The sequence below is a fragment of the Pongo pygmaeus genome, chromosome 8, assembly GCF_028885625.2.
Source record: "Pongo pygmaeus isolate AG05252 chromosome 8, NHGRI_mPonPyg2-v2.0_pri, whole genome shotgun sequence".
NCBI lineage: Eukaryota > Metazoa > Chordata > Mammalia > Primates > Hominidae > Pongo > Pongo pygmaeus.
In genome coordinates, this window is record NC_072381.2 from 115,577,104 (window position 1) to 115,594,915 (window position 17,812).

Consider the following 17,812-nt stretch of genomic DNA (forward strand, 5'->3'; position numbering starts at 1 on the left):
AAGCAGGACCCAGGCCGACTGGGCACCCAAGATATCCCGGGCCCTCTGAGAGCATTCTAGCTGACTTCATTGGGCATTTCTGCTTTTCTTTCAAAGAGTTCACATGTGTTCTCATCAGAATGGCTGTATTCACATCCCCTACCTGTTCTATGCAGAAATTCTCAGCATTTCCAAAGGGGCCTGTTTACTTCTGGAATCAAAACCCCAAAGAAAGGGGGGTTGCAAAGGGTTTGAATGGCTCCTCCTGGGAAGCAAATCTAATCGGGAATGGAGCTGAGCTTGTAACCCAGCATCCTGGATGCCTGTCCTGTGATATAACCCCTGAAACACCACTCTTTCTGTTGGGGCCAACTTTATTAGAGAAATCTGTTAATTGGGGAACGGAGGGGGAGAAGGGAGAGAGCAATGGGATGTTAATATGATTTAACACTTGATGGGCTCTGAAAACAAATAAGGAGGGGGCTTCGGGCTTTAGCTTGGCACATTCGTCGTTCCACATACGTGTTACCAAAATGAATATATGCAACTAAACTATATGCGAGACTCTGGGGGCACAGTAACACAGACTTTGTGAAACAAAAAGGCATTTCTCCTGCTTCCACTGTGTCTCTTGTGGTGCCATTGTCTGATGCTAAGAACTCACATAATAACAAAAAACAATGCCCCTATGATGGGGGGAAAACTTGATTTGGCACCAGCCGTGGTGTTTTCCATGGGAATGATGGTGGGGGCTGTGGCCGACTGTGGGAATAGTGCAAATCAGCACTTTTTTGTAGATTTTCTTCAAGCCATTGTTTATTTTGGCTTTGGTCAGATCCGTGGCCCAGCTTGAAGATTCCCACTGGGCTTTCTGAAACTCACAGACCTATGAGAGATGGAACAGGGATAAATAAATAATTACAAAACACCCTTCCCCCACCATGGCACTCATGCACGCGTGTGCCTGTCTTGGTGGTGCGTGTATGTTGCAGTACTATACATCTAACCCATGCCACCAATGGGCAATTAAAGACAAAGCAAGGTTTTCCCTGGGCTTAGCTGGTTCATTGTCTCAGTACCATCTTTCATTTGGGGCAAGAGAGATCAGAGCTGTTTCACACAAGGGCCAGTTTTTGTAAAATGGCATTGGAGAAAGCTTGTTTGAAACTGTGCATACATGAGGTCTTCCTAACATTTTTAGATGTTTACAGGCATTTGAACACAAATAACTCAGGTTGTGGTTCTCACAGAAGCAAAAAAAGTCAGTAATTGTTCTAATAATGGAAGATAAAATTTTTTTTTTTTTTTGAGATGGAGTCTGGCTCTGTCGCCCAGGCTGGAGTGCAGTGGCACTATCTCAGCTCACTGCAAGCTCCGCCTCCCAGGTTCACGCCATTCTCCTGCCTCAGCCTCCTGAGTAGCTGGGATTACAGGCGCCCGCCACCAGGCCTGGCTAATTTTTCTATTTTTTTAGTAGAGATGGGGTTTCACCATGTTAGCCAGGATGGTCTCGATCTCCTGACCTTGTGATCTGCCGGCCTCAGCCTCCCAAAGTGTTGGGATTACAGGCATGAGCCACCGCGCCCAGCCAATGGAAGATAAACTTTTATCTCCAGCACTTAGAAGGTTCTACTCTATTGTAGCTAAAGAATGCAGTGATCACCCAGGCAAAATTTGTCACAAGATGGAAAATGAGCAAAGAGTGTGTGTGGTATAATTATATTATGGTCCAAAATGGGAATACGTTGGCTTTAAAATGAGAATTGCTAATTGTTCTTCTCATATCAGCAGCACGTTATTATGTTTTTAAAAGTGCACAAAGGCTTTCTTGAAGGCTCTGGGAGGGGCCGTGCATGTATACATATTCTGTAAGTTTTATACAGAGTATTTCACAAAGAAATGTATTTTCCTTTTTTTAAAAAAAAAAAGTTTCCATGACCTGTAAGAGTTTTTTTTTTTTCTTTCTTTCTTTCTTTCTTTTCTTTTGAGACAGAGTTTCGCTTCTGTTGCCCAGGCTGGAGTGCAATGGCACAATCTCGGCTCACTGCAACCTCCGCCTCCTGGGTTCAAGAGATTCTCCTGCCTCAGCCTCCCAAGTAGCTGGGATTACAGGCATGCGCCACCACACCCGGCTAATTTTGTATTTTTGGTAGAGACAGGGTTTCTCTATGTTGGTCAGGCTGGTCGCAAACTCCCAACCTCAGGTGATCCGCCCGCTTTGGCCTCCCAAAGTGCTGGGATTACAGGCGTGAGCCACTGCGCCCGGCTATCAAAAGTTTTTATGACAATGTGTATGAAGCTGCCTCTGAGTAGGGTGGCTGCATCGCACACCTCCAGGGGGCAGCATTGTCTTTGTCCTCTATATAAATGGTTCCCCTGGAGGAAAACTCCAGGTGACCTTGCAAAGTAACCATATTTAGATGGGCTTGTCATAGAGATATTTTCCAAGGAAGTGCAGAAGAGTTTTGTTCACTACATCTTGTTCTTTTCTTAGATACAAGTTACATCAGAATAGGGGACTCAGGCTCTTGCCTGGGTCTGGATTGGAAAAAAAAGAGTTAACCATGGGCCAGAGTATGCTAAGTCAGATACAATTTAATACACAAGCATCTTATCAGACATTTCAATGATGTGGAAACTTAGGCCAAGAGAGGTTAACGGACTTGTCCAAGCTCACACAGTCTGTATGCAGCAGAGCTGGGATTTGAACCCTTTCCTATGGCACTCTAGAGCAGCCTTCAATTATCCTCTGACGCCTCCAGTACTTCCCAGGGCGGGAAAGCATCCATGATTGCTGACAGCAGTGGCAGTGAAACAATGTCAGCTGGGGTAGAGGTCTTCAGAGGCAAAAGATGGAATTCAGCTGGGGAGGGGGGTGGTTCCTGAGCTGCCACTTCTGCCTCTCAAATTAAAGGGAGCCAGGTGTGGAGGCATCCTGGTGTGAGCTTTGCACAGCTGAACCAAGGCTGGGGAGAGGAGTGTGGAGAGGGATGCTGACATCTCCTCCCACTTCTGGAAAATAACTTTGCATTTGAAGGGAGAAAGGCGTGAGTAAATCTGTAACTCGGATTTGGACGGCCTGGGATTTCATTTGGCTGTGTGAAGGCACACACAGGTGCCTGCAAGTGTGTGCGTGATTACGTATGTATGTGTGTCTGTAAGTAGAAGTGTTTGTGTTGGGGGTGGGGGGATCTTCTGGTTACACACTGGTTCCCTTCTTCCCATTTGGATTGGGGGGCTTTTATTTATTTATTTTTAAGTCATAGCAGCCACCATGTATGGGGACCTAACTATGTGCCAGGCATTGTGCTGGACACTTTTTGAGGCATTATTTTTCTGTGAAAAAAGTAGTTTGTTTTTATGCAGGTGCACCCACAGACATCAGGTATTTTGTTTCATTCCGGTTAAAACACAGTGTTCCACTCTGTGGTAAGTCTTGGGGAGAGGCAGGGAAGGCTGTGGGGACGGGCAGGGGCGGTCCCTGCCTCGCTAGTCTCCACCTTTTATTTTGACCGGTCCGATGGCGCCAGGCTCGCACTAGGACCCAGGCGCCAGAGTGCCTCCGTCTGTCCTGTAGGTTCATTCAATCTCCCATACACACAGACCCACAGCGAGACCGACACACACTCCCATACACTCACACACACAACTGCAGGCAGCGAGGCTCGGGAAGTCAGGCCGGCTCTTCGCCCCGGCGCCTTCTCCGCTCCAGCCGGCCGGGTCTCCCTGGGGGCCCGGAGCTCGGCCGGGCCGCGCAGCTCCGTTAGAGGACGAGCTCGGCGGACCCCCATTCCTCCATGGGCAAACGCGGGCGGCCGCGCAAGGAGGCGCGCTGCGAGGGCACGGGGCTGGCCCCCGCCGCGCCCCCGGCTGTGCCCCCCGCCGCGGCCGCGCCCCAGCCCCCGGCCCTGCCCGAGGAGCCCGCGGGGGCCAAGCCCAGGTGCCCCTTCTCGGACATTTTCAACACCAGCGAGAAGTCGATGGAGAAGCACATCAACACTTTTCTGCAGAACGTGCAGATTCTGCTCGAGGCCGCCAGCTACCTGGAGCAGATCGAGAAAGAAAACAAAAGTAAGTTTGGGGGCCCCTGCTCTTCCTCGGCGCCCGGTTCTTTCTCGCCCACTTGGGCGACCCCTGTCGCGAGCTCGGCCCGTCCCCCCCCCCCCCCCCACCAAACATACACATCCAGCGCTTGGCAGTAAAGCAGATGACACCGGAGAAAGGACACACACGCACAAAGCTGCTAAAGATGTAACAAAGACGGGCGAGGGGGAGAGAGGGGCCTTTCGGTGCGTCGGTCTGTCCGTCTCCGGCGGGCTGGGGCTGGGAGGATGGCCCAGCGGAGGAGCGGGGGAGTGTTGTTGTTTGCTGACAACTGAGCCGAGAGCTCATCTCTTTGAGGTCGCTTTTCTTCCTTTTTTTTTTTTTTTCCGGAGCCTTCTCAGGCAGACAAGTGTTGTTTTTCTGTCGCTGGTTCCTGGGTGGGGTGGGGATTAGAAGCCGAAAAGTTGGAAACCATAGGCAGAGCTCAGAGGTTCCAGAAAGAAAACACACAGACACACACTACAACAATAACAACCAAACAGCTCTCCACGGCGTGGGCTCGGCTCTGTCTCTCTCTTTCCCTCCTACTTCGCCTTTTTCCTTCCCTCTCGCAGCAGGACTGGGCTCAGGCCATCACGTCTACGGACACAGTCCCCCTGCACCTCCGTTGCCCTGGGGTGCCACTGCCGCCCCCCCAAAGAAGGAGGCCGGCGGGGCCAAGCAACGCCAGCAGCTCGCCCCGGACACGCCGTCCTGAGCCCGGGAAACTTGGCCGTGGGGACGCGGCTAGAAGGAAACTTTGGGATCTTGGAGAAACAATAGTTGGGGAAGAAGGTTGTGGGCTGTTGTGTGCTTTTTCTTTATTTTCCGGGAGACGGCTCCTGAGTGAACGCACAGGGCAAGCAAGGCAAACGCCTTCCTGGTCGATTTCTACCTCCCCCCCAACCCGCCCACCCCCAGATTCACGTGGAGAGTAGTGCGTGGGTGGGGGTGTGCTGGGAACCCCACCCTGGCCTGGCCTCTTTTTTGTATTTATTTGTTTCATTTTTGCCACTACCAGCCAGGTCCCCCAGCTTTCCCCAGGCAGTCGACTCAGCGCCCTAACGGGGGCACGCGTGTGCAGCGTATCCAGCACGGTCCTCAGAATAATAGCTGTGAAAAGGAGGAAGGGAACTAGGCAGACAGACCGACAGATAGGGGGAAACCGGGATGTTTAATGTGTCCAAACAAGTAAGAAGATCAATGAGGCGCCAGTGTGTGTGTGTACGTGTGCGCGTGTGTGAGAGAGAGAGAGAAAGAAAGAAAGAAGAAAGGTCCCGATTGCAACGTGTCAGATCTTGCAACCTTCCCCCCACCCAACACAACAACCCTCAGACACAAAAACACCATTGCTGACCGACACCCCAGGTCTTCAGGGTTAAAGTAACCGTGTGTTGGCAGCGCAATTGTGCAGATGCTGTAAGGCCAAAACAAGATTTGTGTTGTGAGGTCGGTGGTGCGTTCTTTTCTTTCTCTTCTCGCCTGTTTTCCCGGAGTGCCTGGGTTGCGAGAAAGGCGCATCGCAGGCTATGCAGCCGAATCGCTTCGCAATTATTCATGCTGGTCGGAGGGGGATGGGGGGGAAAAGCTATGTGTGCATTTGTCTGGAGGGTAGTTTCTGAAAAGCCAGAGCTGGTGGGGAGCTGGGTGAAGACCTGGTTTTGTTTGGTGTGTTTGCTTTTGTTGCAGGGGGGAGGGGCGCGATTTCTTTAGCTACCCCCATCCCCGGCTCCCAGTTCTCTGGAGTCTGTCCCGTGGCGTTGGCTCTGACTAGGGGTACACCCCATGAGGGCACGTTGGCAGTGTGTGGCAAACCTGGCTTGCCCCCCTACCCCAGCCACCCCCCCCTCACCAGCGAGATGTATGGAGGAGGCGGTCGGAGATTCCTCAGCGTCCCGCCCCCCACTTCGCACCCGCAGACAATCGGAGACCTCCCCCCGCCCCACCCCCCACCCCGCCGCCCTGGCCGCCGCCACCTCGTTGTTTACCCCGTGCCGGGGCTCCGGCGTGGCCACCAGTCACGTAAGCAGAGAGCCGGGCGCGCCGCGCTTGGGCTGCCCCGCGCGGGGCGGGCCCGTGGCGGCGTAACCGGGCTCCAGAGGCTGCTGAAGCCTAGGGGCTTCCTCCCAGCCCATCGCCCGAGGCGTCCGCCCTGCAAATCTGCCAGCCCCCGAGAGGGGTTTGGAACCTTAGCACCCAAGTCTAAGTCAACTTCATGTGCGTAATAAGTCCCTCGGCCCCGCAGCCCCCCTCCTCCGGCCGGCTCCCGGCGGGAGTATTTTTAGCTCTCTTGCCTCTTTTCGCCGCTGCTGTTTGGCTCTAAATGACGTGATGCCAACGGCCCCCAGATTTCCCCGAGAGCTTGGGGCGCCGCGCTGTGCCCAGTTTGGCTGCAGAGACCCCGCTCCAGGCCCTCGCCCCGTCCCCAACAGCTCGAACAGGCTGGGGTGACCTCCGGCAAACTCCGTGCGACCATCCGCCAGGCCCTCTGTTATCCCCCTTGCAAAGAGAAGCGGCCCACGGAGGCCACTTTATCCCACCCCCTCTCCTCCCCTCTTCTTGCCCGGTCTAGGTCTCTGGGTACGGAAAACGGCGGGCCCTACATCTGCCTCGTTTTATGGGGGGCGCTTCTTCGCGCTGGCGGCGCTCGTCGTTGTTTTCTGCTCGCTGCACACAATGCCCGCGCGTCACGGCAATCCGCGTGTGCACAGCAATAACGCGAGTCGGGGGGCGGGTCGTGCGTGCGCCCGGCTCGGGCACTGCGGGTCGCTCCGCGCGCGCGGGGCTTGTTTTGCTCCAGAGCTCAGCTTTCCGAAACGCTTACATCATTCAGTCGTTGGGGGAGGGAGAGGGATCTGGGCGTTCCGATAGGATTCCAGCATCTACCGGGTCCCTGGTTTCTGGAAGGAAGCAAGGACCCTAGCTTTTTAGTTATTATTATTGGGGGTGGGGTGGGGTAGTTTGTTGTGTACGTCTTTTTTTTTTTTTTTAGGTCACTACTGCAAAAGGGCATCGCTCGCCGACTCAGGTGCACAGCCTCCCCGCCTTCGTTTCAGCGAGTTCCCCTATAATCACTTGATCTCGGTTTCTCCGCCTTCTCCTCCTCCCCCTCCCAGCTAGAGACACATGGTTTCCACATGGAGACAAACTTCTTTCCTCCGACTGGACTTGACCTAGCTGCGTCGTTCAGCCAATTGGCAGCTCCAGCCTCTTCTGACGTCACGCGTTGCTGAGGCCGGAGGCTGGGGGGGTGGAGCCAGGCTGCAAGCCAGGAAATCTCTGGGAGCTGTAGTGCGGCCAGCTGGTCCAGTCTCTTCTTAAAGGGACTCTCTTCTCTCCGGAGATGAGTGTCGGGCCCCGATTCTCCTTTTCGGGTTCGGTGAGACCTTTCTGAGATGCACGGTGGACCCTGGTCACGAGTTAACACGTTCCGTTTTTACTGCTGTTTCCAAAGTACTTACTTGGCAGGAGCTTGCCTTATTTTCCATCGTAGCCAGAACTGCTTTTCGTTCCCTTGTTGAGGTTTCCGTACTGGTAGTGTTCACCAAGTTGTGGCCACATTGCTGAATTATTTCCAGTGGAGAGGTTGAGTTTTCTTGGAGGAGGGGTTCAAATTAAGTCACCCATTGTTGACTGTCTGCTGTGTGCAAGGCAGGGGGGATTCCCTAGGAAAGGCAGGTACATTCTCCCAAAACTCCAACTGATGTGAATCTCTATGGATCACAAACTGAAGGCCTCCAGAAATATTAATCATGAAGGCTGTGACCCTATTACCACAAGTTCAGAAATTATATGTAAATAATCTCTGACATCATCACCTATATGCATTTTGAGTCCAGTGGAAGGGTGGGAATTAAGGACTGACTAATAAGTAGAAAAAGATTTTGGAAAAGGTTAAAACTAAAAGAGAAGAAGAGATCCATAAAGGGATGTTATGTGCATAAGAGCCGACTGGCAGGTAAGTGAAAGAAGCTGTGAGAGCAGGTAAGGTCTGGAGGAGAGAAATGGCCTTCCTAGTGTCTGGGGGAGGTTGCTTTGGAGGCAACACTTAAGATAGGAAGGACGATCAGATGAGAGTAGAAAGCCATAAGGCTCCTTGGAGTGGATCACCTGGGTTTGAGGGTGGGGTGCTTTCCTAGGGGCACGGACAGCCCAAGAAACAGCCTCTTTCTCCTGGTAGGGGAAGCTGCTGTTGTGTGGTGTCATTTGGCCCCACCCTGCCTTCTGACTTAATCTCCTCTTCCTTGCCCTGAAACCTCTGTGTCTGTGCGGCAGATCCACCAGCAAGCAGGCTTCACAGTCGAACCTCTGTGCTCGACTTAGACTCTTCCACTGTCTAGAGTGCCTTCATTCTCTTACTCCCCTCGGGATATCTGTATCCTACCTTCTCTTCAAGACTTAGGTCAGTTCCCACCTCCTCCAGGAAGCTTCCCCTAGCTATTTCAGCCCATTTGGCTCTATTTCTAAAGTCATTGTACTTGAGAGAATGAAACCTTTGCAGTCACATGGAGCAGGGCCCAGCTTGCTTGCTACTCTACTGCTTATTGGCTTTGTGACTTTGGACACAACTTACTTAGCCTGAGGTTCCATTTCCTTTTTGCAAAATGGGGATAACAATAGCATGACCCTCATATAATTGTCAAACAACTCAATGAGGCACTGCGCTTAAATATTTAACGTACCCGAAATATAATAGGTGCTCAATAAATAGCAACTTCTCTGAGCTTTGATAATCAGTACCATGCACTTCTCTACTTGCTTCCTGTGTGTTAGCTTTACCTATACAAGAAGATTATTAGTAACTTAAGAGAAAAGATCACTTACAGTATTCAATGCATGTTACCCATTGCATATAGCACACCACTGGGCATACAGTAGTAGATCCTTAATATAAGTGTTTTGATTGGTTAGATTTGTCATTTACTGATAGCTGTGGCACGAGGATCAGGTTTGGAGGCCAGGGTACACATGGTAGCCTTTCCGAAGATTTGGAGACGAGTCAGAAATACTGATCTCCAACTCCCTTGGGTGGTGAGACCAATCCCTGCAAGAAGATGATAGTTCAGACCTGAAGAGCTGAGACTGCATCCTGTGAACAGCTGTGACCCTGAGAAACAAATAAGAAAGAAGGAGACTAGAGTGACTTCTGCTGAAATCGAGGGCTTTGATGGCAACTAATGTTCAAGCTGGTCACATTTTTGCATGGCAACAATCTTATGAATTCATACATTCTTCAAATGTACATTGAATGTCTACTATGTGCAGATGCTTCTTTCTGAAAACTCTGTAGGTTGAAGTATGGTGGGGGTGGAGTAGGGTATTTGTCTTTAGTGGAGTTATGTGAAGAGCATTCTTAAATCAGGCCCTATTTCCTCTGCATCCCAAATTATGTTCCCCAGATTCAACTTATTTCTTCCATTTTTAAATATGATCTCTGCTGACTGGTAAATACCAGAAGAAGGCTTTTTTGAGGATATTGTTACGGCTTTCAGAGTCACAGAGCTCCCAAGGACTGTGTGCCCTGGAAAGGAGATCCAGGGAAAGGGGACAGGGCCTTGGAAGTTAGAGAAGCTGAATTGAGCCATTCCTGGTTTGGGAGCAAAAAGGAGGCTCCATTAGCTACCAAGGCAAAACAGTAGCTGCTCATCCATCTCTCATCTCTGATCAAAACAGTCTCCCACTGACACATCCAGAAGTGGGGATTCATCTGGGGATGCCTGGGCAGAAGTCTAGAGGTGAAACTGAGGAAAATGAAGAGGGTGCCGGCATGCAGCAGCAGCAACTAATTGTATGGCATAATATCAATAATGGCTACAATTTATTGCACACTGACTATATTCCAAGTATGGGGCTATGCATTCGTTGTCTCCCCTGAGCTTCACAACGACCTTCTGATGGATGCAATTTTATTACCCCCTTTACGGAGGAGGGAACTGAGGAGCAGGGATGCCAGGTAACTTGCCCAAAGGACATATAGCTAGTAAGTGGCAGAGCTGAGTTTTGAACTTAGGCCTCTGATTCCAGAGCCTGTGCTCTTAACCATACACACATGTACTCATTTTACAGCCAAGGAATGAAGTCCAGAGAGGTGAAATGACTTACTCAAGGTCACCCAGGAACCTGAAGCAGAGCTGGTATTTGAAACACCTTGTTTATTGTCCAAGGTCTTCCTACACACACCTTGCTTAGAAAAGGTTTCGAAGTGAGGCGCTGGAGTCAGAAGAGCCAACCAGAGAGGCCTTTTTTTTTTTTTTTTTTTTTTTTTTTTTTTTTTGTCTTTCAGAGTTGTTCAACTCTCCTGGCCTTCACTGAAGTTTAGGGCTCCTAGGAAACACCACCCCCCTCCTGCTGCCTTTCCCAAGTCTGTCCTCTGGGCATATTAGAGGACTTGGGGCTGTTGCTATGGTACTGGGGCTAACAGCAGGTTCATCAAAAGTCGGGTCTTTTGCCTTTTGAAAAAAAAAAAAACTCAGCCCTGCAGAAGCGAATTGGCCACAAAGATTTGCATCAGTCATTGTGGCTTGTTCTGTTTTAGATCCCCCTGCCTCCCTACCCCACCCCCTCCTCCCTACCACCACCACTTTCTATAAATACAGTTGGATAAATATTGATTTAAACTGGGTTTCTGGAGGAGAAGCACATGCTTGCCCTGGCTTGGTCTTCACTTAGATACCACCAGTATGTCAGGCCTGACACACCTAACCCCCGACAGCTCTGGCTTCCAAATGTCCTGTTTTGGGGAGATGAATTGTGGTTTTGTGGCTTTTGAGTTTTTTTTTTTTTTAAAGGAGAGAAAGAAAAAGAAATAAAAAAGTAACAACCCAGCAAGAAATGGGAGTCTTCCTGCAGAATGAGGAAAGCAATTTTCAGCAGACAGAAATGGGGGAGCTTTATAGTAATATGGCCTCCTGAACCATTCTTCTCCCTTCCCATTTTTCTTTCCGCTCCACTTCAGTTGTTGTTGTTTTTTTTTTTTTTGAGATGGAGTCTCACTCTGTTGCCCAGGCTGGAGTGCATTGGCACAATCTTGGCTCACTGCAACCTCCGCCTCCTGGGTTCAAGTGATTCTCCTGCCTCAGCCTCCCAAGTAGCTGGGACTACAGATGGTTGCCACCACACCTGGCTAATTTTTGTATTTTTAGTAGAGACGGGTTTTCACCATGCTGGCTAGGCTGGTCTTGAACTCCTGACCTTGTGATCCGCCCACCTTGGCCTCCCAAAGTGCTAGGATTACAGGCGTGAGCCACCATGCTGGGTCCAGGTTTTGTTTTTAAAGGAGGCAGGTATTAGCACAGAGCATCAGGGCCAGAAGGAGCCCCAGAGGTCACAGAGCATCCATCATCTGTACAGTCATGGAGTCTGAGACCCAGAGAGGGACACTGGCTTGCCCAAGATGACACAGCAGAGGCAGAACCAGGTCCTTCTGGGCTGTGTTCCCTCCCACCTGATATGAGAATGGGTTCCAGGTAGAGTCCCAACCTGGCCATTTGTTTAACAGGTCCAGTGCTCATAAAGTCAGCAATTTTCAAACCTGGTTTACAGATCTCAGGGTGTGTCCGGTTATTGCAAAGGTCGTTGCAACATTCTCAATAGTCTTTCAAAATGAAGCTAATTTCAATTTGCCATACTTAGAAAAATGCTGTCTTTTACATTTGGGGGGTGGGAGGCGGGAGGAGCTAGAAGGTGGTGGCAGTGATGAGGTGGCTATCCCAAGCCTTGACTGAGGAGTAGGAATTCAAGTCTTGGGGGATCCTTCTGGAGGTGGAGCTCTAGGCTCACAGTGGGGAGAGAGAAAAAAAAAGAGGGAGGGAGGATGGAAGGGAATGGGAGAGGCTTCAATTCCCTGTCCTAGGGACAGACACCTGCTCTCTGGCTCTTCTAACTTAAAGGAAGCAATTGTCTCTGATGTCATTGTACCCGAGTGGCCTGGCTAGAGGTGTTAAAGCTGTCAACAGCTGACTTGATCTTTGTGGTAAAAAATAATGGGCATTTGCCATCATCATGCTGAGCAGGAGGCTCCTTCTTTGCTTCCTCATCTTGGCAGAAGTGTGCTGGGCCCCTTGCTTATGAAATGTTTTGAAAGTTCAGGTGACCCTTGCTTTGAGCAGTACACTCCAGGGAATATATGTAAACAGAATCCTTTTTCAAAAAAATTTAGAGAAACTCTCTTGAAAAGCCCTTGTGGCAACTATTTTGGTAAGATGTGGAATTATGTTGTGAGCCATTCTCCCTAAATTTGTGTTTATTCATTCATTAATTAAACCAGTACATAAGGAGTACATACTTGCTTAATGGGAGGCACTGTGCTAGGTCTTGGAGGTAGAGTCCCTGCCCTCACGGAGTATATTATTCCAGTGCCAGGTTTTAGAGGTAGAGTTCCTGTCTTCATGGAGTGTACTATTCCACTGCCAGGTTTTAGAACTTCACTTGTCTTAAAGTGAACCCCAACAATGCAGGATGGCATTTGACTTGAGGTTTTTTGTCTTTGGTCGTTGGTTCTAGCCATCATTATAGACAGAATAAAAATTTAGCCTGGGCTTCCACAAGGAGTAGTTCCTTCCCTCCCTGTCTCCCCTATCTATGTTTAAAATGTTTTTTTTTTTTTTTTTTTGGAGACAGGGTCTTGCTCTGTTACCCAGGCTGGAGTACAGTGGCACAATCTCAGCTCACTGCAACCTCTACCTCCCGGGCTCAAGTGATCCTCCTGCCTCAGCCTCCTGAGTAGCTGGGACTATAGGTGTGTGCCACCTTGCCCCACTGATTTTTTGTATTTTCTGTAGATATAAGGTTTTGCTATGTTGCCGAGGCTGGTCTCGAACTCCTGGGCTCAAGCCATCGACCCACCTCGGCCTCCAAAAGTGCTGGGATTACAGGCATGAGCCACCGTGCCCGGCCTACAATCCTTTGTGTTTTTGTGTTTGTCCTTGTAATTTCTACAGATGTTTTTTTTTCTTTCACTGCCTGAGCTTAGGAAACTGTGTAAGCAACCTTGTAAATAAATACATTCCACTCTCAGTTCTTTACAGATAGGGGCCTTCTGCACTTGGAGGATTGTCCACACCAGCATTCCTCCCAAGTCCACTCTCCTGTACAACATGCTCTTGGCCACAGACCTCTAATATCCAACTCCAGTGTCTGTAAGGAAATTTAGACACAGCAAAATTAGAAAGATAAACACACTGTCCTGAGGGAGAGGGAGATTGAGAAATTCAAACTGAAGCCAATTAAAGGGGATTTGGATTACCTACTATTTGAAATTTCTTTTTCTGTGTCTTTATTGCCATTGGCAAGGATACTTGAATAAAGATGATTTGGGAGTAGGAAGGCTATTGTATTAAAGTGGAGGACATGCCCAGGGCTGCTCTGGGCAAGTGAGAGCTGGTGTGGACTTTTGTTTTTATTTCTACAGGGGCCCAGAACTACCTTATGGTGCCCATGTGTTATCTCCCTCTTACCTCCACCACAGCTTGACCGTCCTGCCATATTTCTTGGCTCCCAAGACTGTGTATGCCTTGCATACAACTTTCTTTCATTTTTTTCTACCAGTTGTACTGAGCTAAGTTTTTGTTGAACTGAGCTAAGTTCAACAAATAATTTCTAAAACCTGCCAGGGAGCCAAGCTCTGCGCTTGGTGATTCCAAAGTGAAGCATGTATGATCTCCAGTTCCAGGTCTATCTTCTAGTTCAAATGATAGACAAATAGAAATCAGTCAACAATTCTTGTCTGTCTTCTGGGAGTGTGGTAACCTGTCCTCAAGAGAGCTGCTGACAAGTGCAATGTCTTCTCTGTTTTCCAAAGGAATAGTGATAATGGCTTCCTATTATTGAGCATTTACTATGGGCCAGCACAATGCTCTGCGCTTTATATTAAATTCTCACAAACATCCAATATGCAGGTGCTATAATAACCCTCATGTTGTAGATGAGGAAAGCCTTAGCTTTAGCAAGACTAACTTTCCCAAGGCCACAGGCTAATAAATAGTGGAGTACAGACTAAAACCCCAGATTTTTCTTTCTTCCTAGAGAGACCTTAGGGCTCTGGGAAAAGCCCCGGGGAGTAAGAAATGTGCAAGAGGCAAGAATTGGAATCTGGAGGCCGGGCACAGTGGCTCACGCCTGTAATCCCAGCACTATGGGACGCCGAGGTGGGCGGATCACGAGGTCAGGAGATCGAGACCATCCTGGCTAACACGCTGAACCCCATTTCTACTAAAAATACAAAAAATTAGCCGGGCATGGTGGCGGGCGCCTGTAGTCCCAGCTACTCGGGAGGCTGAGGCAGGAGAATGGCGTGAACCCGGGAGGCGGAGCTTGCAGTGAGCCGAGATCGCGCCACTGCACTCCAGCCTGGGCGACATAGCGAGACTCCGTCTCAAAAAAAAAAGAATTGGAATCTGGAATGTTTTAAGTTAGGCTGAGGGTGCCCTTGAGGATGCCTCCCTGGAGGGACTTCCTTTTTTCCCTACTCTTGCTAGGGTAGAGAGTGGGCTGTCAGAACCTCCAGGGCCCTTTGGGCATTGACAGTGGAGCCAAATGGCTCCTTTCTCTAGACGGAGATGGTCTAGGGTGTCACTGCTTGCACCTGCAGTAGTACCTTGCCCAGCACCCCCTGGGGAACTCACCCAACCAGTAGGTCTCCTGTGGTTCTGCATACTAGGGTGTCAGGGTGTGAATCCACACCCTGTCAGGCTGTATTAGGCTTCCTGGAGGCGCCCGAGCTTGTAGGGCAACTGGGCTGGCCCATACATGGAGCCAAGGGCTTCTGCCAGGGAAGCCAGAGGAGAGAGGCAAGTGTGAGCTGCAGAGATGAGCATTAGGTCCTCGCTGCCACCGTGACAGTGTGGGCCAGCTGGTTCCAGTCAGACGATGACATAGGCCAACCTCTTCCTCTCGCTGATCCAGAGCTAGGAAACAAGGGATCTTAAATATAACTGGGTTTGGCTGGGCGTGGTGGCTCATGCCTGTAATCCCAGCACTTTGGGAGGCCGAAGTGGGTGGATCACCTGAGGTCAGGAGTTCGAGACCAGCCTGGCCAATATGGTGAAACCCCGTCTCTACTAAAAGTACAAAAATTAGCTGAGCACGGGGGTGGGTGCCTGTAATCCCAGGTACTTGGGAGGCTGAGGCAGGAGAATTGCTTGAACCCGAGAGGCAGAGCTTGCAGTGAGCCAAGGTCGTGCCACTGCACTCCAGCCTGGGAGACAGAGTGAGACTCCGTCTCAAAAAACAAAAAAACAAAAAACCCAAAATATAACTGGGTTCCTATTACTTACTTTTCAAAAGCTCTTCAATAGTTTCTTTCCTGCCTCACTTAAAATAAAATCCAAACTCCTTGTCATGGCCTTCATCATTGCCGTTCAGAGTGAGTGTGATTGGAGGATGAAGAGCCTTGGTACCCCCTGGGAGCTTGTCAGAAATGAGACTCCAGGTCTGCTGCAGCAGAATCTGCATTTGCCACAATGCCCAGGTGATTTGTGTGCTCCTTGAAGTTTGAGAAGATGTCCTAAACAGTCTTTGTGATCATCCCAGAATTCCTCACCCAGCCACCTAACCTTACCCCATTTTTTATCATTTATCCCATATCCTGCTCATCACAATACACTTACTCTACTTGCTTGTCATCAGTCTGGAGGGCTAGAATATAAGCACATAGGGGACAGGGACCATAAGTAGTTTTGTTCATTATTTTATCTTTGGCATCTAGCTTAGTGCCTGGCACATAACAGATGCTTAAGGAATATTTATTGAATAAATGATTACTTTTCTGTCTTTATCTTTCTGACCTAGTGTTTCTCAACACAGGAGCTGTTGGTGTGACAGTTCTTGTACAGATTAGTTTGGAATATGGCAGGATTTAACATCCTTGGTTCCCACCCACTAAATGCCACTGGAACCCCCCCCCACCCCAGTCATTGTGACAATAAAAAAGACACTCCTACAATGTTTCTACCGCCTCCTAGTGTGATGGGATTGCCCTTGGTTGAGACCATTGCTTTAACCAATTTCGTTTGACCTTACACAATTGAACATAACATGATGTATGCTGTAGGGTCCAAGGGTCAGAAAATTCAAGTTCCAATCTGTTCATAGCCTGTGTGACCTTGGGCAAATCACCTAACCTTTCTGGGCCTTATTTGTAAAATAGGAATCTCAGAGGTGTGCTGAGGATTAAATGAACTGACTGGAGGAGCAGCACCGCGCATGTTGGCCCTAGTTATGTGGCAGCTAGTAGGCAAATGGATGCGTATTGTTCTAGGATCTAGGGACAATCCCAGCTTCCTCAAATCAAAACACTATTGCTGGAAGAGCTGGTGAGATCAGCTATGCCTTGGACAGGCAAGAGAATGGTATTTTTATTATAAGTGCTGCATCTGAGGCTGAAAGAACTCAGATACAAGGCGGCAGGAGCTGGTTGTGTGGTTTAGTGTTCAGGGCCTGGCTAGACCTAAGTGTGACCTCCACAAGTTTCTGCTGCCTGGAAAAGGGTGGTGATGCCAAGGGGTGGGGGCAGGGCAACTCGAGCCCAGCTCCTGGCAGGGGAGGGAGGGTTACCCAGGGCTTTGGCAAGAATGTGGGGCATCCTCTTAGCAGCAGGAGAAGGCCTCTGGCAGTCTTTTTTTTTTTTTTTTTTTTAGGCTTTAAAAACAAGTTACATCTCACTTTGAAAGAACAGACTATTGCAATACCGACATCTAGTAAACACAACAAAAAATACAGTTTACTTTTGCTTTCAAATATAGATGCAGAAATCCTAAACAAAAATATCAACTCTTGGAACTGAACAGTGCTTCAAAAGAGTAACACACCATGGCTGACCAGGTTATTTGCCAGATATTGCTGAAAGTCACAAAGTCTACCAGCATAAATGATTACAGGCACAAATTAAAGAATAAAATGTTGATTACACAAATGTTGAAAAGTATTTGGGAGGCATTTCTAATGAAGAAAACTACTTCGACACAACAAAGATTGTTTCCTGTGGTTGGTCTTTTAATTATAGTGGAAGGGTGAGGTTGGGCCCAAGGCTTGCGGTCATCACCAGGAGTGAAGGAGTTGACTCTGATGGCAACCTTTCCTTGGGGAAGAATGAACCATGAACAGAAAAAAACAGCATTCAGATCCTTTGGGAATGTAACTTGGTCTTGATATTTAAAGGATTGGGCCCCACGGGTTTAAAAAAGCCTGAGTTCTAACCCTTATTCCATCAGTTTGATAGATAGCTGTTGGCCTTGGGCAAGTTACCATACCTCTCTGAGCCTCAACTTTCTCAACTGAAAAATGCGGACTGTATTGAGAAACAAGCTTAATGACACAAACTTCTATGACATAAACCTTGAAATGTTATTTGGGGAAATATTCACTTGGCATGGCCCTAGCAAAATCCTCCCAAATACCTTATCAGTAGCACCCCGGTGTCACCCCAAGTGGGGTGCTCCAAAGTAAGCAAGCCACTTAGATGTGCATGTTAATTGAGTCCTGCAATGCAGATGTCTTCTTGGATCCAAGTTCATGCAAAAAAGAAGGAAAAGGACATTTGAGAGATTAACACATCCATTGTAATCACTGAAATAGGCTGCTGTAATAACGGCCATTTAATAAAATGTAAGAAGCCCTTTTCTAAGAGGGAAGAGATGGGTCAGGATGGAAGTCAAGTGCAGCTGTTTGAGCCTTTGCCAGTGGTCTGATCTCACTAGTAAAACTGGAGTTAAAAAACAACAAACTTCCAGATTCAGCCGTCTCAGATAAACAC

General features: G+C 49.0%; 1 protein-coding gene across 2 annotated transcripts in view; it reads left to right on the top strand.

Moving 5' to 3' along the window:
- The first annotated feature begins 3,497 nt into the window (after nt 1-3,497).
- MXI1 (MAX interactor 1, dimerization protein) overlaps nt 3,498-17,812 on the top strand; it is a 77,917-nt gene continuing 63,602 nt past the window's right edge. Inside the window, exon 1 of one of the 2 annotated variants that reach the window (XM_063670254.1) lies at nt 3,498-4,050. In XM_063670254.1, the coding sequence (XP_063526324.1) occupies nt 3,777-4,050 (274 nt within the window). In that variant the 5' untranslated portion in view covers nt 3,498-3,776. The remainder of the gene's footprint in view (nt 4,051-17,812) is intronic. The other variant, XM_054503946.2, reaches the window with a different exon arrangement.